Source organism: Thamnophis elegans, chromosome 2, assembly GCF_009769535.1.
Source record: "Thamnophis elegans isolate rThaEle1 chromosome 2, rThaEle1.pri, whole genome shotgun sequence".
Taxonomy (NCBI): domain Eukaryota; kingdom Metazoa; phylum Chordata; class Lepidosauria; order Squamata; family Colubridae; genus Thamnophis; species Thamnophis elegans.
The window spans coordinates 3,132,044-3,147,687 of NC_045542.1; the positions used below are offsets into that span (position 1 = coordinate 3,132,044).

At 44.4% G+C, this 15,644-nt stretch overlaps 1 protein-coding gene across 1 annotated transcript in view; it reads left to right on the forward strand.

Moving 5' to 3' along the window:
• Window positions 1-15,644, forward strand: part of LOC116503632 (A.superbus venom factor 1-like) — a 75,188-nt gene that overhangs the window by 13,824 nt on the left and 45,720 nt on the right. Inside the window, 11 exon segments of the mRNA XM_032210181.1 lie at window positions 654-769; window positions 4,292-4,438; window positions 4,935-5,144; window positions 5,268-5,462; window positions 5,700-5,861; window positions 5,957-6,086; window positions 7,784-7,858; window positions 8,660-8,860; window positions 10,836-10,947; window positions 11,958-12,043; window positions 12,157-12,296. Of these exon segments, the coding sequence (XP_032066072.1) occupies window positions 654-769; window positions 4,292-4,438; window positions 4,935-5,144; window positions 5,268-5,462; window positions 5,700-5,861; window positions 5,957-6,086; window positions 7,784-7,858; window positions 8,660-8,860; window positions 10,836-10,947; window positions 11,958-12,043; window positions 12,157-12,296 (1,574 nt within the window).

Sequence of the window (15,644 nt, forward strand, 5' to 3'; positions counted from 1 at the left end):
TTGTGGATAAATGTCTCTTAATTGACTCTAATTGTTTAGTAATCAAAACTTTCCAAATTAGATTAAAAGGGATGTTCTATCTAAAATGTTGCCCTGTATGAACTGTATCTATTAGTTTTTTCAATTAAAATTGTTTCTAATTATTTGAAGTGTTAGGCCTAAATTTGGAATATTAATGTCCTTCTCTTCCTGGGCTATACATGTGCTTCCTGAAACCAGAATCAATCTGATATTTTCTTTGTTTCTAATACTTTCATTGTCTTCTTGAAACACCAATAAAACACTTGTGAAATTGGCATAACAGATCTTATTCATTTCTATCCCAATCCACATCTTCTGAAGTTTTAATATGCCAATTTTCTATTTATAAATGATCATTTGCCACATTATTGTCTCTAATTTCTTAAGACCATTTTCATGACAGGATAATAAAACTTACAACCAGCACATAATATGATGCAACATTGTTTTCTAGAAAAAAAAAAAGGGGGTATGAAGAGAGAAAACATTGAGAGAGAACTTGCAAACCGTGAAAGTACTGGGTTTATTAGGTTTGAAACTAATAGTGCTTCAAAATCTTTGCATGACGTTTGTCTTGAATTTTTCTTTTTTATTAACTATTTTAAGTTGCATTGCATCTTTTTGTTTTGCAGGCAGTGATATGGTAGTGACTGAGCAAAGCGGCATTCACATCGTGACATCTCCCTATCAGATCTCCTTCAGAAAAACCCCCAAATATTTCAAGCCAGGAATGCCGTATGAACTGATGGTAATAGAAATTGAAGTCTCCTGTTTTGTCAAAGAACCACCTTAGCAATATCTTCCTCCACTTTATTGGGCTTCTGAAGATCTGTCTAGACTTAGTTGTTCGAGACGCATGTGAAGGCTTCAGCTTTCCTCGGGGTTGACTCTGCCTTTGTAAATTGATTGATTGATTGGTATTTGCACATTGGATGTTTTGCTGTAATGTGTCCGCATAGAACCTACAGTATAAATTACAAAAAAGCTTTAGTAAATCAATTTCTAAGTGGCCTGGAGTCACTGAGTGACCGGGGCAGCCATATAAATCTTTTAAATAAATAATAGCTGAATAAGCTGATTTAGATTCAGAGGAAGCTGCCATGTTTGTAGTTTGTAGTTTGTAGTTTATTGGGATTTATATGCCGCCCTTTTCCCTGAGGGGACTCAGGGCGGCTTACAACCACAGGGGGGGGGGAGGGGGGGTGCAAGGTCAAAAACAAAACAATATGTGAACAAAGAAAAAATAGTAAAACACAACTTTCATTCAACAATCAAACACTCGGGCGGGTGAATTGGAAGCCTATCCCCAGGCCTGCTGGGAGAGCCAGATCTTGAGGGCTGCGCGGAAGGTCTGGATAGTGGTGAGGGTACGGATCTCCATGGGGAGCTCGTTCCACAGGGTCGGAGCAGCAACAGAAAAGGCTCTCCTCCGTGTGGTCGCCAGTCGGCATTGACTGGCAGATGGGATTCGGAGGAGGCCCAGTCTGTGCGATCTAATTGGTCGATTTAGGGAAGTAATCGGCAGAAGGCGGTCTCTCAGGTACTCAGATCCACTACCATGGAGTGCTTTAAAGGTGGTCATCAGTACCCTGAAGCGCACCCGGAGACCAACAGGTAGCCAGTGCAGCTCGCGGAGGACAGGTGTAACGTGGGCGAACCGCGGTGCGCCCACTATCACTCGCGCGGCTGCATTCTGGACTAGCTGCAGTCGCCGGATGCAATTCAAGGGCAACCCCATGTAGAGCCCATTGCAGTATTCCAGTCTAGAGATCACAAGGGCTCGAGTGACTGTTGTGAGAGCCCCCCGGTCTAGGTAGGGCCGCAACTGGCGGACCAGGCGAACCTGGGCAAATGCCCCCCTGGTCACAGCTGACAGCTGGTGATCAAAAGTCAGCTGTGGGTCCAGGAGGACTCCTAAGTTGCGGACCCTATCTGAGGGGTATAAAATTTGACCCCCCAGCCTAAGCGTTGGTATATTAGCCAAATTATTGGGGGGGAAGCACAACAGCCACTCGGTCTTGTCCGGGTTGAGTACCAGTTTGTTAGCACTCATCCAGTTCTTAACGGCCTCCAGACCCCGGTTCATCACGTCCACCGCTTCATTGAGTTGGCACGGGGCGGACAGATACAATTGCGTATCGTCCGCATATTGGTGGTATTTTATCCCGTGCCTCCGAATGATCTCGCCCAGCGGTTTCATGTATATGTTAAATAGTAGGGGGGATAAGACCGAACCCTGTGGCACCCCACACGTTAGGGGCCTCAGGGACGATCTCTGCCCCCCGACCAACACCGACTGCGACCTGTCCGAGAGGTAGGAGGAGAACCACCGCAAAACAGTGCCTCCCACTCCCACCTCCCGCAGTCGTCGCAGAAGGATACCATGGTCGATGGTATCGAAAGCCGCTGAGAGGTCAAGGAGAACCAGGATGGACGCATAGCCTCCATCTCTGGCCCTCCAGAGATCATCGGTCAATGCGACCAAAGCGGTTTCTGTGCTGTAACCAGGTCTGAAGCCGGACTGGAAGGGGTCAAGATAGCTAGCTTCCTCCAAGGCCCGTTGGAGCTGAAAGGCCACCACCTTCTCGACAACCTTCCCGATAAAGGGAAGGTTGGAGACAGGACGAAAGTTGTTTAAAATGGCTGGATCTAACGATGGTTTCTTCAGGAGGGGTCTCACCACCGCCGTTTTAAGTACGGCGGGGAAGTGCCCCTCCCGAAGGGAGGCGGTGACAACCGCCTGGATCCAGCCATGTGTCACCTCCCTGCTGTTGGCAACCAGCCAGGAGGGACACGGGTCCAGAATACAAGTGGAGGCACTTACAGCTCGAATGGCCCTGTCCACATCCCCAGAGGCAACGTCCTGGAACTCAACCCAGAACTGGTGTGGCAAGTGATCCTCCTGTGTCTCAGCTGGATCTACTGCGGTGGAGTCCAAGTCCGATCGAAACCGAGCTACTTTGTCTGCCAAGAATTGAGCATAATCCTCAGCCCTACCCTGCAAGGGGTCTCCCGCATCCCTCCTATTGAGGAGGGAGCGGGTTATCCTAAACAGGGCGGCTGGGCGTGACTCGGCGGACGCAACCAAGGCTGAAATATATGATCTTTTTGCAGTTCTTAGTGCTCGGACATAGTCCTTGGTGCAGGTAGTTAAGAGTGCTCGGTTCGCCTCGGACCTATCGGACCTCCACTGGTGCTCTAGGCACCTCCTCCGGCGTTTCTTCTCCCGGAGCTCCTCGGTAAACCAGGGAGGTCTCCGGGATCCACTGACCCGGAGGGGCCGTAGTGGCGCAATCCGGTCGAGAGACTCCAACGCCGCCGAGTACCAGGCGGCAGCCAGAGTCTCCGCCGAACTGTGGGCGAGAGTATCAGGAATAACCCCAAGCTCCGTCTGGAACCTCAACGGGTCCATGAGTCGCCTGGGGCGGAACCATCTGGTCGGTTCCTCCTCCCTACGGTGGGTGTTTGGCCTCCGGAAGTCAAGCCTCAGTAGGCAGTGGTCTGACCACGACAGGGGTAGGATCTCATTACCCCTCAGACCAAGATCACACATCCACTGCTCCGAGAGAAATACGAGGTCGAGCATGTGACCCGCTGCGTGGGTTGGGCCCCGAATTACTTGGGTCAAGCCCATGGCTGTCATGGAAGCCATGAACTCCTGCGCCCCATCAGAGCGTTCACCGAGCGATGGCAGATTGAAATCCCCCAGAACTATAAGCCTGGGGAACTCAACTGCCAGCTCGGCTACTGACTCGAGGAGCGAGGGGAGGGATGCTGCAACGCAGTTGGGAGGCAGGTACGTTAGCAGCAAACCCACTTGACCCTTGAGGTCCAACTTTATCAGCAGAGACTCACACCCGACAAGCTCCGGAGCAGGGACCCTACGAGGTAACAGAGACTCCCGGATTACAATAGCCACACCGCCACCCCTTCCCTGGGCTCTCGGCTGATGAAGCACCTGAAATCCCTCTGGGCACATCTCTACAAGGGGGACTCCTCCTTCTGTGCCCAGCCAGGTTTCAGTAATACATGCCAGGTCTGCCCTCTCGTCAACAATTAAGTCCCGGACGAGGGGAGCTTTGTGAACAACAGACCTGGCATTTAGCGACAACAGCCTGAGACCAGGGTCCTGACTACTCGCGCCATCTGGTCTTGGAGTGGGACTCCTAGGGCCGGAAGGAGGGATCTCTGTGATGTAGCGAACCCTCCTTCCCCGGTAATGGCCAGCCCTAAGGTTCCATGCTGAATCACCTCTTCTGGATTGTTTTAGGTGTATGTTACCAACCCTGATGGCTCACCAGCTGCTAATGTACCAGTGATATCAGAGGACATTCATTCTGAGGGAACCACTTTGAGCGATGGGACTGCTAAACTCATCCTGAACACACAACTGAACATTCAAAGCCTACCGATCACTGTAAGTCACTCTGACACTTTTGCAGGACAATCCACACAACTATGGCAAGCAAAGAAAGAAATATATGCTGTGAAGCCCCTATGCACACTGTGTCACCGGAGAGTCATCTTAGCTAGGAATGGAGACATTATGTATGTCTGTTAGAGCAAGGGAGATCTTGTTCTTTGTAGCCAGTTCATCAGCCTATCTGATCCTCAGGCTGCAACTCACTTTGCAATTGTTTTATTCAATAGCTATGCCCACTCCCCAAATCCCAATTACAATATAGAATTTGCTACACTCATAGTAACACAGAGCTCTTTTTTATCCTAACAATGCAGATCAATTAACAGGATCTCAGATATTTTTTTAATGAAAACAGGATGCTAGCCAGGTCCATTCTAGCCATTACTGTATTCTTTCAGCAGTCTGCATGTGGACATCACTCAATGCCAGCCTTAAAAGGAGTCACAGTTGCTTCCTAATTAGGTTACTGCTTCATATTTACCCTGTCTAGGTTAGAACCAACCATGAAGACCTCCCAAGAGAACGCCAAGCAAACAGGTCCATGACAGCCACAGCCTACCAAACCCAGGGAGGATCTGGAAACTATCTTCATGTAGCCATTACATCTACAGAGATTAAGCCCAGAGATAACTTACCTATAAATTTCATTGTGACGGGCAATGCAAATTCATTGAACCAGATCAAGTATTTCACATACCTTGTAAGTATTATAGACCTGGAGGAAATCCAAGAGCTGTATTTCAATTCATATTGCAGCCTTGAAGCCACTGGCTTCATCTATCATTTCTAACCATTCCATTAACCAGTATTTGTTCACCCTCAGATATTGACTAAGGGGAAGATTTTCAAGGTTGGCAGGCAACCCAAGGCAGATGGGCAGAATCTGGTAACCATGACTCTGCGTATCACGCCAGATCTCATCCCTTCCTTCCGGTTTGTGGCTTACTACCAAGTGGGAAACAGTGAAATTGTGGCTGACTCTGTCTGGGTGGACGTGAAGGATACCTGCATGGGAACGGTAAGTCGGCCTTCCCAGTAGCTTTCTTAGCAGTCATGGGAAACACCTTATTATAGCTGCATCAGAACTGCACCAGAATTGGAGCATAAATCAGATGTGCTTATTTTAAAGCATTTAAATTGTATTTTCCCAAAACATTTATTTCAATTCAGATAGAGAAAGTCAACTATTTTCCCTTGAATTGGCATTTTTCCTGTCTGTTAGATATTTGAGCTGTTCTTTGCTTTGTGTAAACAGTTGGTTGTGAAAGGAGCATCTTCCAGAGACAATCGAATTAAAAAGCCAGGAGATCTAGTGAATATCAAATTGGAAGGGGATCCAGGTGCTCGTGTCGGTCTTGTGGCTGTGGACAAAGGAGTATATGTTCTCAATAATGAGTATAAGATTAGCCAAACTAAGGTAAGTCCGGAAACTTCTTAAGCTAGAAACAGCTTTCAAGGGTTTTCCAACTTATAGTACAGAAGAGGAACATTTTTTTCTTTAATGTGCACTAGATATGGGACACAATAGAAAAGAGTGACTTTGGCTGTACAGCTGGGAGCGGCCAGAACAATCTGGGTGTGTTTGAAGATGCTGGACTGACTCTGACAACTAGCACTAATCTCAACACCAAACAAAGATCAGGTATTTTGGGGGTGGGTGTTAAAGTCTGGGAGATGACAGAGGTTCTCCAATCCATCTAGAAGCCAAGAGAAGAGCATTTGCTCCATCAAATACTACTAGCATCATATGGGAATCAATTCACAAATCCTTAAGCAAATAGTTAAGGCTCACTGCAGAGTCACTTGGTTGAGATGGGCAGTTTAGAAAAAAAAAGAAAGAAAGAAGGAAGGAAAGAAAGGAAAGAAAGAAAAGAAAGAAAAGAAAGAAAAGAAAGAAAGGAAAGAAAAGAAAGAAAAGAAAGAAAAGAAAGAAAAGAAAGAAAAGAAAGAAAAGAAAAATAATGTATAGTAGAAGAAACTCCAGTAGAAAAAAAATTCACTCATATCTATGCATTTCAGAAAGGAGGAAAAATGATGAGTCATACATAAGCCTATTATGTCCAGGCATCCTACTTTATTCTTATGGTTTTAGGAGGGTCCACTCTAATCCTGCACTGGTATTTTCCTGCTTTTTCCTATCATTTTATTTCAAGGGTGGGGGGAGACTTCAGGAAAACATGAAAAAGCTGGAGATGCTCTTTGGCCTCCAACTGTGAGCCCTTCAACTCAGACCCAATGAAGAGTTGAGCTATGCTTTCTTCCTCACTGCAGCTTCCCAGCACTAAAGTGAACTTTCTATGAGCTGCTTTGGATCTATTAGATATAGATCTAATTAACACACGACTAAGGCTTCAGACTGCATTCCCAATCTATTTTAAATGGGAGAAAGTCCCATAGAAGGCATACCCTTACTTCCTCACTGTAATCCAATTGCAGTGACGTGTGGTGAGGGATACCGTTGGTGAGGCAAGAGCGCGGCAGCGGCGAGAAGCAACGTCCCCCCCGCTGTGTCCGACAGGCGTCTCTCGTTTATGATGGACATAAATGCGAGATGCCTGTTGGACACAGCGGCGGGGGTGTTGCTTCTCGCCGCTGCCGCGCTCTGCCTCCTCGCCACCCGCCTCCTCTGTCCCCGCTGACATTCTTGGGAGCAGGTCGGGTGGCTGGCTGGCTGGCTGGGAGGAGAAGAGCGGTGAGTCTTTGTGCCGGCTGGCCGGCCAGGCAGGGAGCAGGTCGGGTGGGGGTGAGTGGCTGGCTGGCTGGGAGAAGAGCGGTGAGTCCCTCCCCGGCCAGCCACAAGGGCTCACCGCTCTTCTTCTCCTCCTCCTCGTCCTCCCCGCTCGGTGCTGGGCTGGCTGCAGAAGAAATGGCAGCTGGTGAAAGAAAAACCTCTCCAGAATCACCCTTGCACTTGCGCAGTCGCTCAAATGCAAGACATGATTCGCTGCTCCCAGATCAGGAGGCGGGAGAATCAGTGCCTCTTTTGCATATTAAATCTTTTGCTTTTTAACTCCGCCTTAACTTTTAAAAGGCAAAAAACTCCTTAAGCAAAAGAGGCCCCGAGTTCTCTCGCCTCCTCCTAGTTAACACTGAGAGCAGACACCAAGCCACTGTGACTTGAAATCTGGTAGCAACTATCCTGGCTTTAATTCATTAAAAAAAATATTTAAAACTCTTTCCTTTCTCTCAGGAGACTGGGGAGGCTCCGCCTCCCTTGCCTCTAGTGACTGCACGTCCCTGTCCAATTGTAAAATCAATCTTCACAGCAATTAGCGCTGAAAGTTATCTTCTTACTTTAAAGAATAATTGTTTCTGCCTCTTCTCCCCTGCCTCGTTCAGATGCAAAGTGTCCTCAGCCTGCCAATCGGAGGCGTCGCAGCTCTGTTTTGCTGCTTGACAGCAAGGCAAGCAAAGGTATGTGACAAATAATGAAGTTTCTGTTTACTCTGAAGTAAAAGAATAAAACTGCAGTCCATTTGCATTTATTGAATCAGTCGGGAAATGGGCAAAGGAATGGAGGCAGATTATCCTTCTTTCCCTTGTTTCTCAAGCAAGAGGGTAGAAAATTGATATTCTCTATGAGAGAACTTATCTTATCAATAACTTTGCGTGCTTGAATTCTGAGTGCAGTGGGGGTGGGGAGTACTTAAATGGCCCAATTGATTATGAAATAGAATATAGAATGTAACTGGTTCCAGCTAAAGAGATTACATTTGATAGACAAAATTTTTAAGCATTCTTTTTTGAGTGTTCTCGGATCGCAGCGTTGATCAGGGATTGTTCTTGGTGAGGAGGAAGCAAGCAATGGCCAGTGAACTACAAGCAGCCCCCAACCCAGGAACATCTGTGGGGATGCCTGCATATCAACCTGGCAGTCCCAACTGAACATCCAAAGGTCTGCCCCTTTTATATGTATGGGCCTTCAGCCATCCCCTTCCTAAAGACATCCATGCCCCAAAGCCTTTTTTGCAACTTATGAATCACCAGGACCACAAAGAACAACACAGACCACCCAGAACTGATGTCCCTTTCACTTCCTACAGTAGTGAAAAGTCAAAGGATGTTCAGCTGTTCCTGGCAGCTCTCTGGGTACAAGACAAATAACTAACTCCTTTGAATATTTTATTTAGATATTCATTGTCCCTTGTTTCCCTTTATGCCTATGACTGTGAGAAATAGGATTGTCTAATGTTTCACAATTTTTGTATATTTTAGCGGCGCAGTTTCAGACTCAAGAGCAGCGTAAATGTTGTGAAGATGGCATGCATGAGAACCCCATGGGGTACAGTTGTGAAAGGCGTGCAGGATACATCCAGGAGGGAGAGGCTTGTAAAGCCGCCTTCCTTGAATGCTGTAACTACATCAAAGGAATCCGAGATGAAAACGTACGGGAGAGCGAGTTGATTCTGGCTAGAAGTAAGTAGCAGGTTCTGGGTTTATTGAAAGAAAGGAACATTTAATTCACCAATACCTGGAAAACGTGGCGCATAATAGCATTACCAAGGTTGAAAACCCATGGGGAATATATTGTTATTAGGTATTTATATGTCATTGTTGCTACTTTATAGTTGGGCTTTAGTACAAAATACAGCTCTGTAAATGCAGGAGGAAAATTCAAAGTTGGGTTGAATGAGGCCTCACTCGTGGGAATCATATCACATCCAGCCAGTGATGTGCAGTGAGCTCCATGGCCGGTGAGGCAAGTGTGAAAGCCCCGCTGAAGCCCTGGCGCCGCGTCCGCCATAGAGCGGGACCCTCACCAGAGACTGAAGCTCAACGCACGTCACTCGGCAGTTCAAACTCTGCTCTGCAGCCCAAACTTTCTCCTCCCAGCAACCTGGCCTGTTGGACACAGTAGTAGCGGGGGGAGGAATGGGCTGGCTGGCTGGGGAGGGGGGAGCCCTTTAAAGCCCTGCTGCCGCGTCTTCCCAGCAAGACTTCCTTTCGGCTCGCAGTTTCCCTTGCCTGCCTTAACCAAAGCTTGGCGCCCCGCCTCTGCTTTCGTTCTCTCCCTCCCTCAGCTGTGCAGCAGCATCGGCGGTAGCTCTCAGCCTACGGCGGCAGCGTTGCACAGGCTGTGGAAGGAGGAGGAGGGAACCAAGAGAGGCTTTTACCGGGCGTGCACTCCACAGCCAGGACCGTCATTGCGCCTCAAGCCGCGTTTCTTCCTGCAAAGCCCTTCGGGCATCAGGCAGAGCTCTCGGGTTGCCCGAATCTGGTAGCAACTACCCTGGCTTTAATTATTTTTAAAAAATTATTTAAAATTCTTCCTTTCCCTCAGGAGACTGGTGAGGCCCCGCCTCCCCTGCCTCTAGTGACTGCACGTCCCTGCATCCAGCCTCCCAGTCCCTGGGCTCTCTCAGCCGCCATCAAGGTTAGGTCTACGCAGCATGCAGCCATATTCTCATTACATCACTGTTTTTAATTAAAGCAGACTCAGGCATCTGCTTCTTCCCCCCAAAACAACCCACCACATTTTTTAAAAACATTGGTGACCTTTTGGTTCCGCTAAAGCAACTTTTGGGGAGGTCTCAGCGGTTGAAGAAAGCTTTTGGTGAGGAATGATTTTGAGGGCTTGTTGAGTGAAAGTGGTGGCAATATAGATAGATCTATATTGTTAGTGTTAGTTTAATGGTAGACTGCTTCAATTTTATTCTAGTTGGAACAACGAACTATAAATTAAAACCTTGATTTAAAAAAAATGGGTTTGAAAATGATTATTTTTTAAAAGCTGAGGTAAAAAAAGGACAAGATGGCAACCATAGTAGGATGGTTGAAACTCTAAGTTCTTTCTATGTGAAAATGTGCGTGAACACTACTGAAGAAAAGGGGAGAAATAAGCATTGTGTCAATATTGTTATAGACTTACACTTTGAGGTAACTACAAGATTGGGTGAGGATTAGAAACACATATGACCTTGATTTTCCTTTCCTTGATAGATAATTGTTTTTCTAGTTTTGGTTTTCTCTGTCTGATTGAAAATTCATTATTTCTTAATTTCATTTAATGTATACATGTCAATCTAATAGAGAATGGAAAATAAGAATGGAAAAAATAGGTGGCTACAGAAACAATGATTAATTCTTATCATGTCCTTGCTATTACATCTAATACTGCATGTGATGGAAGCAGTCCCTGTTTCCCTGCAGAGTGTCTCATTCTGAATAGCTTGAGTTTTGAAGAAGGAAACGTTGCACCATTGGGCCAGTTTGCGTATCCAGTACTTTCTGGTAGAATAGCAAGCAAGGGAAAGTATACTTTGATTAACCAAAATACAGAAATACCTACTATTTTGCTATTTTTGAAAATAACAATCTAGTTAACTGTGGCTTATTTAATAAAATACTGTTAAAAGCAGTATCTTATACCACCTTGCTTTCTGTTTTCCAGGTGATTTTGAAGATGAATTCTTTGGCGATGACAACATCATCTCAAGGTCTGATTTTCCTGAGAGTTGGTTGTGGCGAACAGAGGACCTGAATGCACCACCTAACAGTCAAGGGTATTGGAGTTCTTCTGTTTATATTACCCATTTTCCAGTTGAAAGGAAAATCTAATGATTTCAAAATTTATGCAGGGATGGGGAAGTTGGTGTCTCTTCCAAGAGGAAAGGATCAGAAAAGGTTCTGCATGAAACCTGGGGTTTATTTTTCACCTCCTTTAGAAGAGAAAAGCTACATGTTAATCACTGTTTATTATGGACAATGACCAGAATTCCATTTTGAAAAGGTAGAAATGATGATTAATTACAATTAATAACAGAATAACAGAGTTGTTTGATACACCCGCCTTAAACTGGCATCATCCTGTGAAAAGCCATGAATTTTGATAAATTAATCTTAGCCAAGTTGATCCAGAGTTATCAACCAAGATCAGAGGATCTAGGTCCATTGGGGGGGGGAATAGTTTCAGCCAAGTAGAGATGTACGTTGGCATATGCTGTTTTCTGCTTCTCACACTATTAGCAGCAATAGTGCATCTTTCCTCTTGGGTTCTGCTATATGGAGCACAGTTGAAGGACCAGGAAATGATAGTTGTGGAGAAAGCTGCTTTCCAGCTCTTGCTGCTTGGACTAGATGAGCTTGTTGTGCTTCGTCTCCCATCACAGGGCAACTTTGGAAGCTATCAGTAGAATCTTGAAGGGAATACAGATAAATGTGACAGTGAGTCACCTTGAAGTTGAGTTCAAAGTTAGGAATAAGTACCGGTAGTTGGGAATTATTTATCCAGCAGCAATCAAATTGCATTATTTTATCTATTTCCCCTTCAAAATAAATGAGTATTTTATTATGAAATCCAACTGTCGCAAACATAGAATTTAATGAGGGAAGTAATTAATGACAACTTCAATTTGGAATTCATTTGTGTTTCCCACTGATTCTTAGATCTTTTTGGAAGGAAGGGCCTGTGTGATTGGTAGCTCTAGAAATTGTCTACCTGGTATTAGCGTCCAAGTGCTCACTGTAATAGCTCTGCACAGGAATGATGTAACAACCTTAATTTTGTCCCTAGGATTTCAAGCAAAACACTGTCTTTTAATGTGAAGGATTCCATCACAACCTGGGAGGTGCTGGCTGTGAGCATTTCACCCACCAAAGGTAAAGAATTATGAACGATGGAGCTAAAGTTGGCAGGTGTGAAAAGCACCTAAGAATTAAAGTAGAATTAATGGGGTTTTTTGGGGGGGCTTTGCCATTGGCTTTCCTTGCAGGGATCTGCGTGGCTGAACCTTATGAAATAATAGTCATGAAAGACTTCTTCATTGATCTTCGAGTGCCATATTCAGTAGTGAAGAATGAGCAGGTGGAGATTCGAGCTGTTCTGTACAACTACGATGACAACAATATTGATGTAAGTTTTGGCACTGACAAGATTGTGGGTTTAGCAATTAGGAAATGTGCATGACTTGTGTTACTATCAATTCTTTGGCAGGCAAACTTTGTGTATTTCCAACTTTAAACCACAGCATTTTCTGACTAATAATTAAATGCCAGTGATGGAGGCAATGGTGGGCACCTTGAGCTAAGGGTCTTTGGATCAGAGTTGGTTAAAGTTTTTGTTATCAGGACCCCTTCCCACTTTTGAACATTATGGAGGACCCTCAAAGAGCTTTTATGAGCTATATTTACCCACCTTTACCATATTAAAAATTAAAATGGATGCACTTGCAGAATATTTATCTACTGAATAATGTAAAAAAAATAATATTAAACCCATTACATATTACCCAATAAAATATTTTTCATGAAAAAAGTATATTTTGATTAACAACAATAAAACCAACAGAAACAAAGGCAGAATATAAGGAAAAGCAGCTGGATGACAGACTAAATAGATGGAAAATCAAAGCTTTGCATGGACAGCACTTGAAAAACATTGAAGCAAAATGTGATGACAACTTGACGTGGGCACGGCTTAAGATGGGAACCATCAAGAAAGTAACAGAAGGTTTAATACTCAAAAAAAGCACTACAAACTAATGCCATGAAAGCAAAGATACAAAAATCCATTGACAATCCAAATGCCAACTTTGCAATGACAAAGTTAAAACTGTTTCACACTTAATATGTGAGTGCAGCAAAACCACGCAAACTGATTACATGATCGACTTGCTAAATTAGTCCACAGGTCATTATGTAAAAAAAATGACATACCTGTATTTGTGTGCGCTTCAAGGTGCTTCTTACTACCTACAAAGCCCTTCATGGTAGTGGATCTGCGTACTTGGGAGACCGCCTCCTGCCAATCACCTCCTCTCGACCCATAAGATCCCACAGATTAGGCCTCGTCCGAGTGCCATCTGCCAGCCAGTGCCGGCTGGCAACTACGCGGAGGAGAGCCTTTTCAGTAGCAGCTCCGACCCTTTGGAACGATCTCCACGTGGAGATTCGTACCCTCACCACCCTTCAGACCTTCCGCACAGCCCTCAAGATCTGGCTATCCCGCCAGGCCTGGGGGTAAAGATCATAATTTGCCCCCACCCGAATGTTGAATGAATGTTGCTTGATTTTAATTATATATTGTGTTTTTATGTTATTGTATGTCTTCCCCTCCCATACAAGTTGTTAGCCGCCTTGAGGGAAAAGGGCGGCCTATAAATAAACGCAACTGAACTGAACTGAACTGAACTGAAAAGCCATGGGATCACAAAGTGGAAGAAGTCACCATAAATGGCACGGGGAAGATCTTGTGGGACTTTTGAATACAGACGGATCATCATTTGGAACACAATACACCAGATATCACAGCTGTCGAGGGCAGAAGCATACAGCTTATTGATATTGCTGTACCAGGAGATGCCAGAGTCAAAGAAAAAAAACTGGAAAAAATTACAAAATACTGCAACCTGGCCATTGAAACTACATGGCTATGAATGAAAGATGTAACAGTGATCCCCAATGTCATATATACTTGATAATGAAAGGTCCAGAAAAAGGCACAGAACCAAGCAACTATCGCCCAATTACTTGTCTGCCAACAACGTTCAAACTTTTTACAAGGATACTGGAAAATTCAGTTTTCAATCATCTGATGGAAAACAGTTTTTATCCAGTAGAACAAAAAGGAAATTATAAAAAATCAAGAGGAACAAAATATCAGCTGCTCATAGACAAAATGGTACTAAAAAATGCAAAATGAAGAAAAACAAATTTAAATATGGCATGGATTGATTACTAGAAGGCATTTGACTCATTACCCCACAGCTGGATTAACACCTGTCTGGAAAACTTTGGAATCAGCAAAAATATCTGTACATTTTTGAAAGCAAATATGCAAAAATGGAAAACAGGTCTAGCAACAAACGGGGAGAACGTTGGTGAAGTCAACATCACACGAGGAATCTTCCAAGGGGATTCACTTTCACCACTACTGTTCAACATTGAATTAATTCCACTGACAATAATCCTATGAAACACAAAACTGGGATACCAAATCTCGAGCCAACATGGCAAGATAAACCATCTACTATACATGGATGACTTAAAAATGTATGCAAAAAGCCCCACTGAACTTAAATCAATACTCAACACAGTTCAACTGTTCAGCAGTGACATCAAAATGAACTTTGTGCTTGAAAAATGTATTATATTATCCATGTGGCGAGGAAAAATGAAAAAATCAGAAGGAATAGAACCAGGAAATAGAAATATAGTGAAAGCATTAGCAAAAGGTAATGGTTACAAGTACCTTGGCATATTGGAAGCAGATAACATCTTGAATGGAAAAGTCAAAGAGTCAACGCAAAAGGAATACATCCGCAAAATATTAAAATCAAAGTTGAATGCTGGAAACATAATTGATGCCATTAATACATGGGCAGTTCCAGTGATACACTACTCAGCTGGAATCATCAACTGGACTCTGGCTGAACTGGAAAACCTGGACCAGAAAACACGCAAACTTTTGAATATGTACCACGCTTTACATCCACAAAGTGACATCAACAAGTTGTACCTGCCAATAGGGGGCAGGGGGCTATTGCAAATCCATCAAACTGTAGAAGAATAAAAATGAAGTTTGAATGATTATGTGAACCAAAGTACAAAAAGTTGCTGCAGGCTGTGAAAACGGAGAACAGCATAAAAACAACAGAAACAAAGGCAGAATATAAGGAAAAACAGCTGGATGACAGATTAAATAGATGGAAAACCAAAGCTTTGCATGGACAGCACTTGAAAAACATTGAAGGAAAATGTGATGACAACTTGATATGGACATGGCTTAAGATGGGAACTATCAAGAAAGAAACGGAAGGTTTCATGAGCCAAGGTGGCGCAGTGGTTAAATGCAGCACTGCAGGCTACTGCTAGATCAGCAGTTCAGCGGTTCAAATCCCACCGGCTCAGGGTTGACTCAGCCTTCCATCCTTCCGAGGTGGGTAAAATGAGGACCCAGATTGTTGGGGGCAATATGCTGACTCTCTGTAAACCGCTTAGAGAGGGCTGAAAGCCCTATGAAGCGGTATATAAGTCTACTGCTATTGCTATTGCTATTGGTTTAATACTGGCTGCTCAAGAACAAGCACGACAAACTAATGCAAAGATGCAAAAATCCATTGACAATCCAAACTGCCGACTTTGCAACAACAAAGTCGAAACTGTTTCACACTTAATATGTGAATGCAGCAAAATCGCACAAACTGATTACAAAGCTGGACATGACCGAGTTGCTAAATTAATCCACTGGTCATTATGTAAA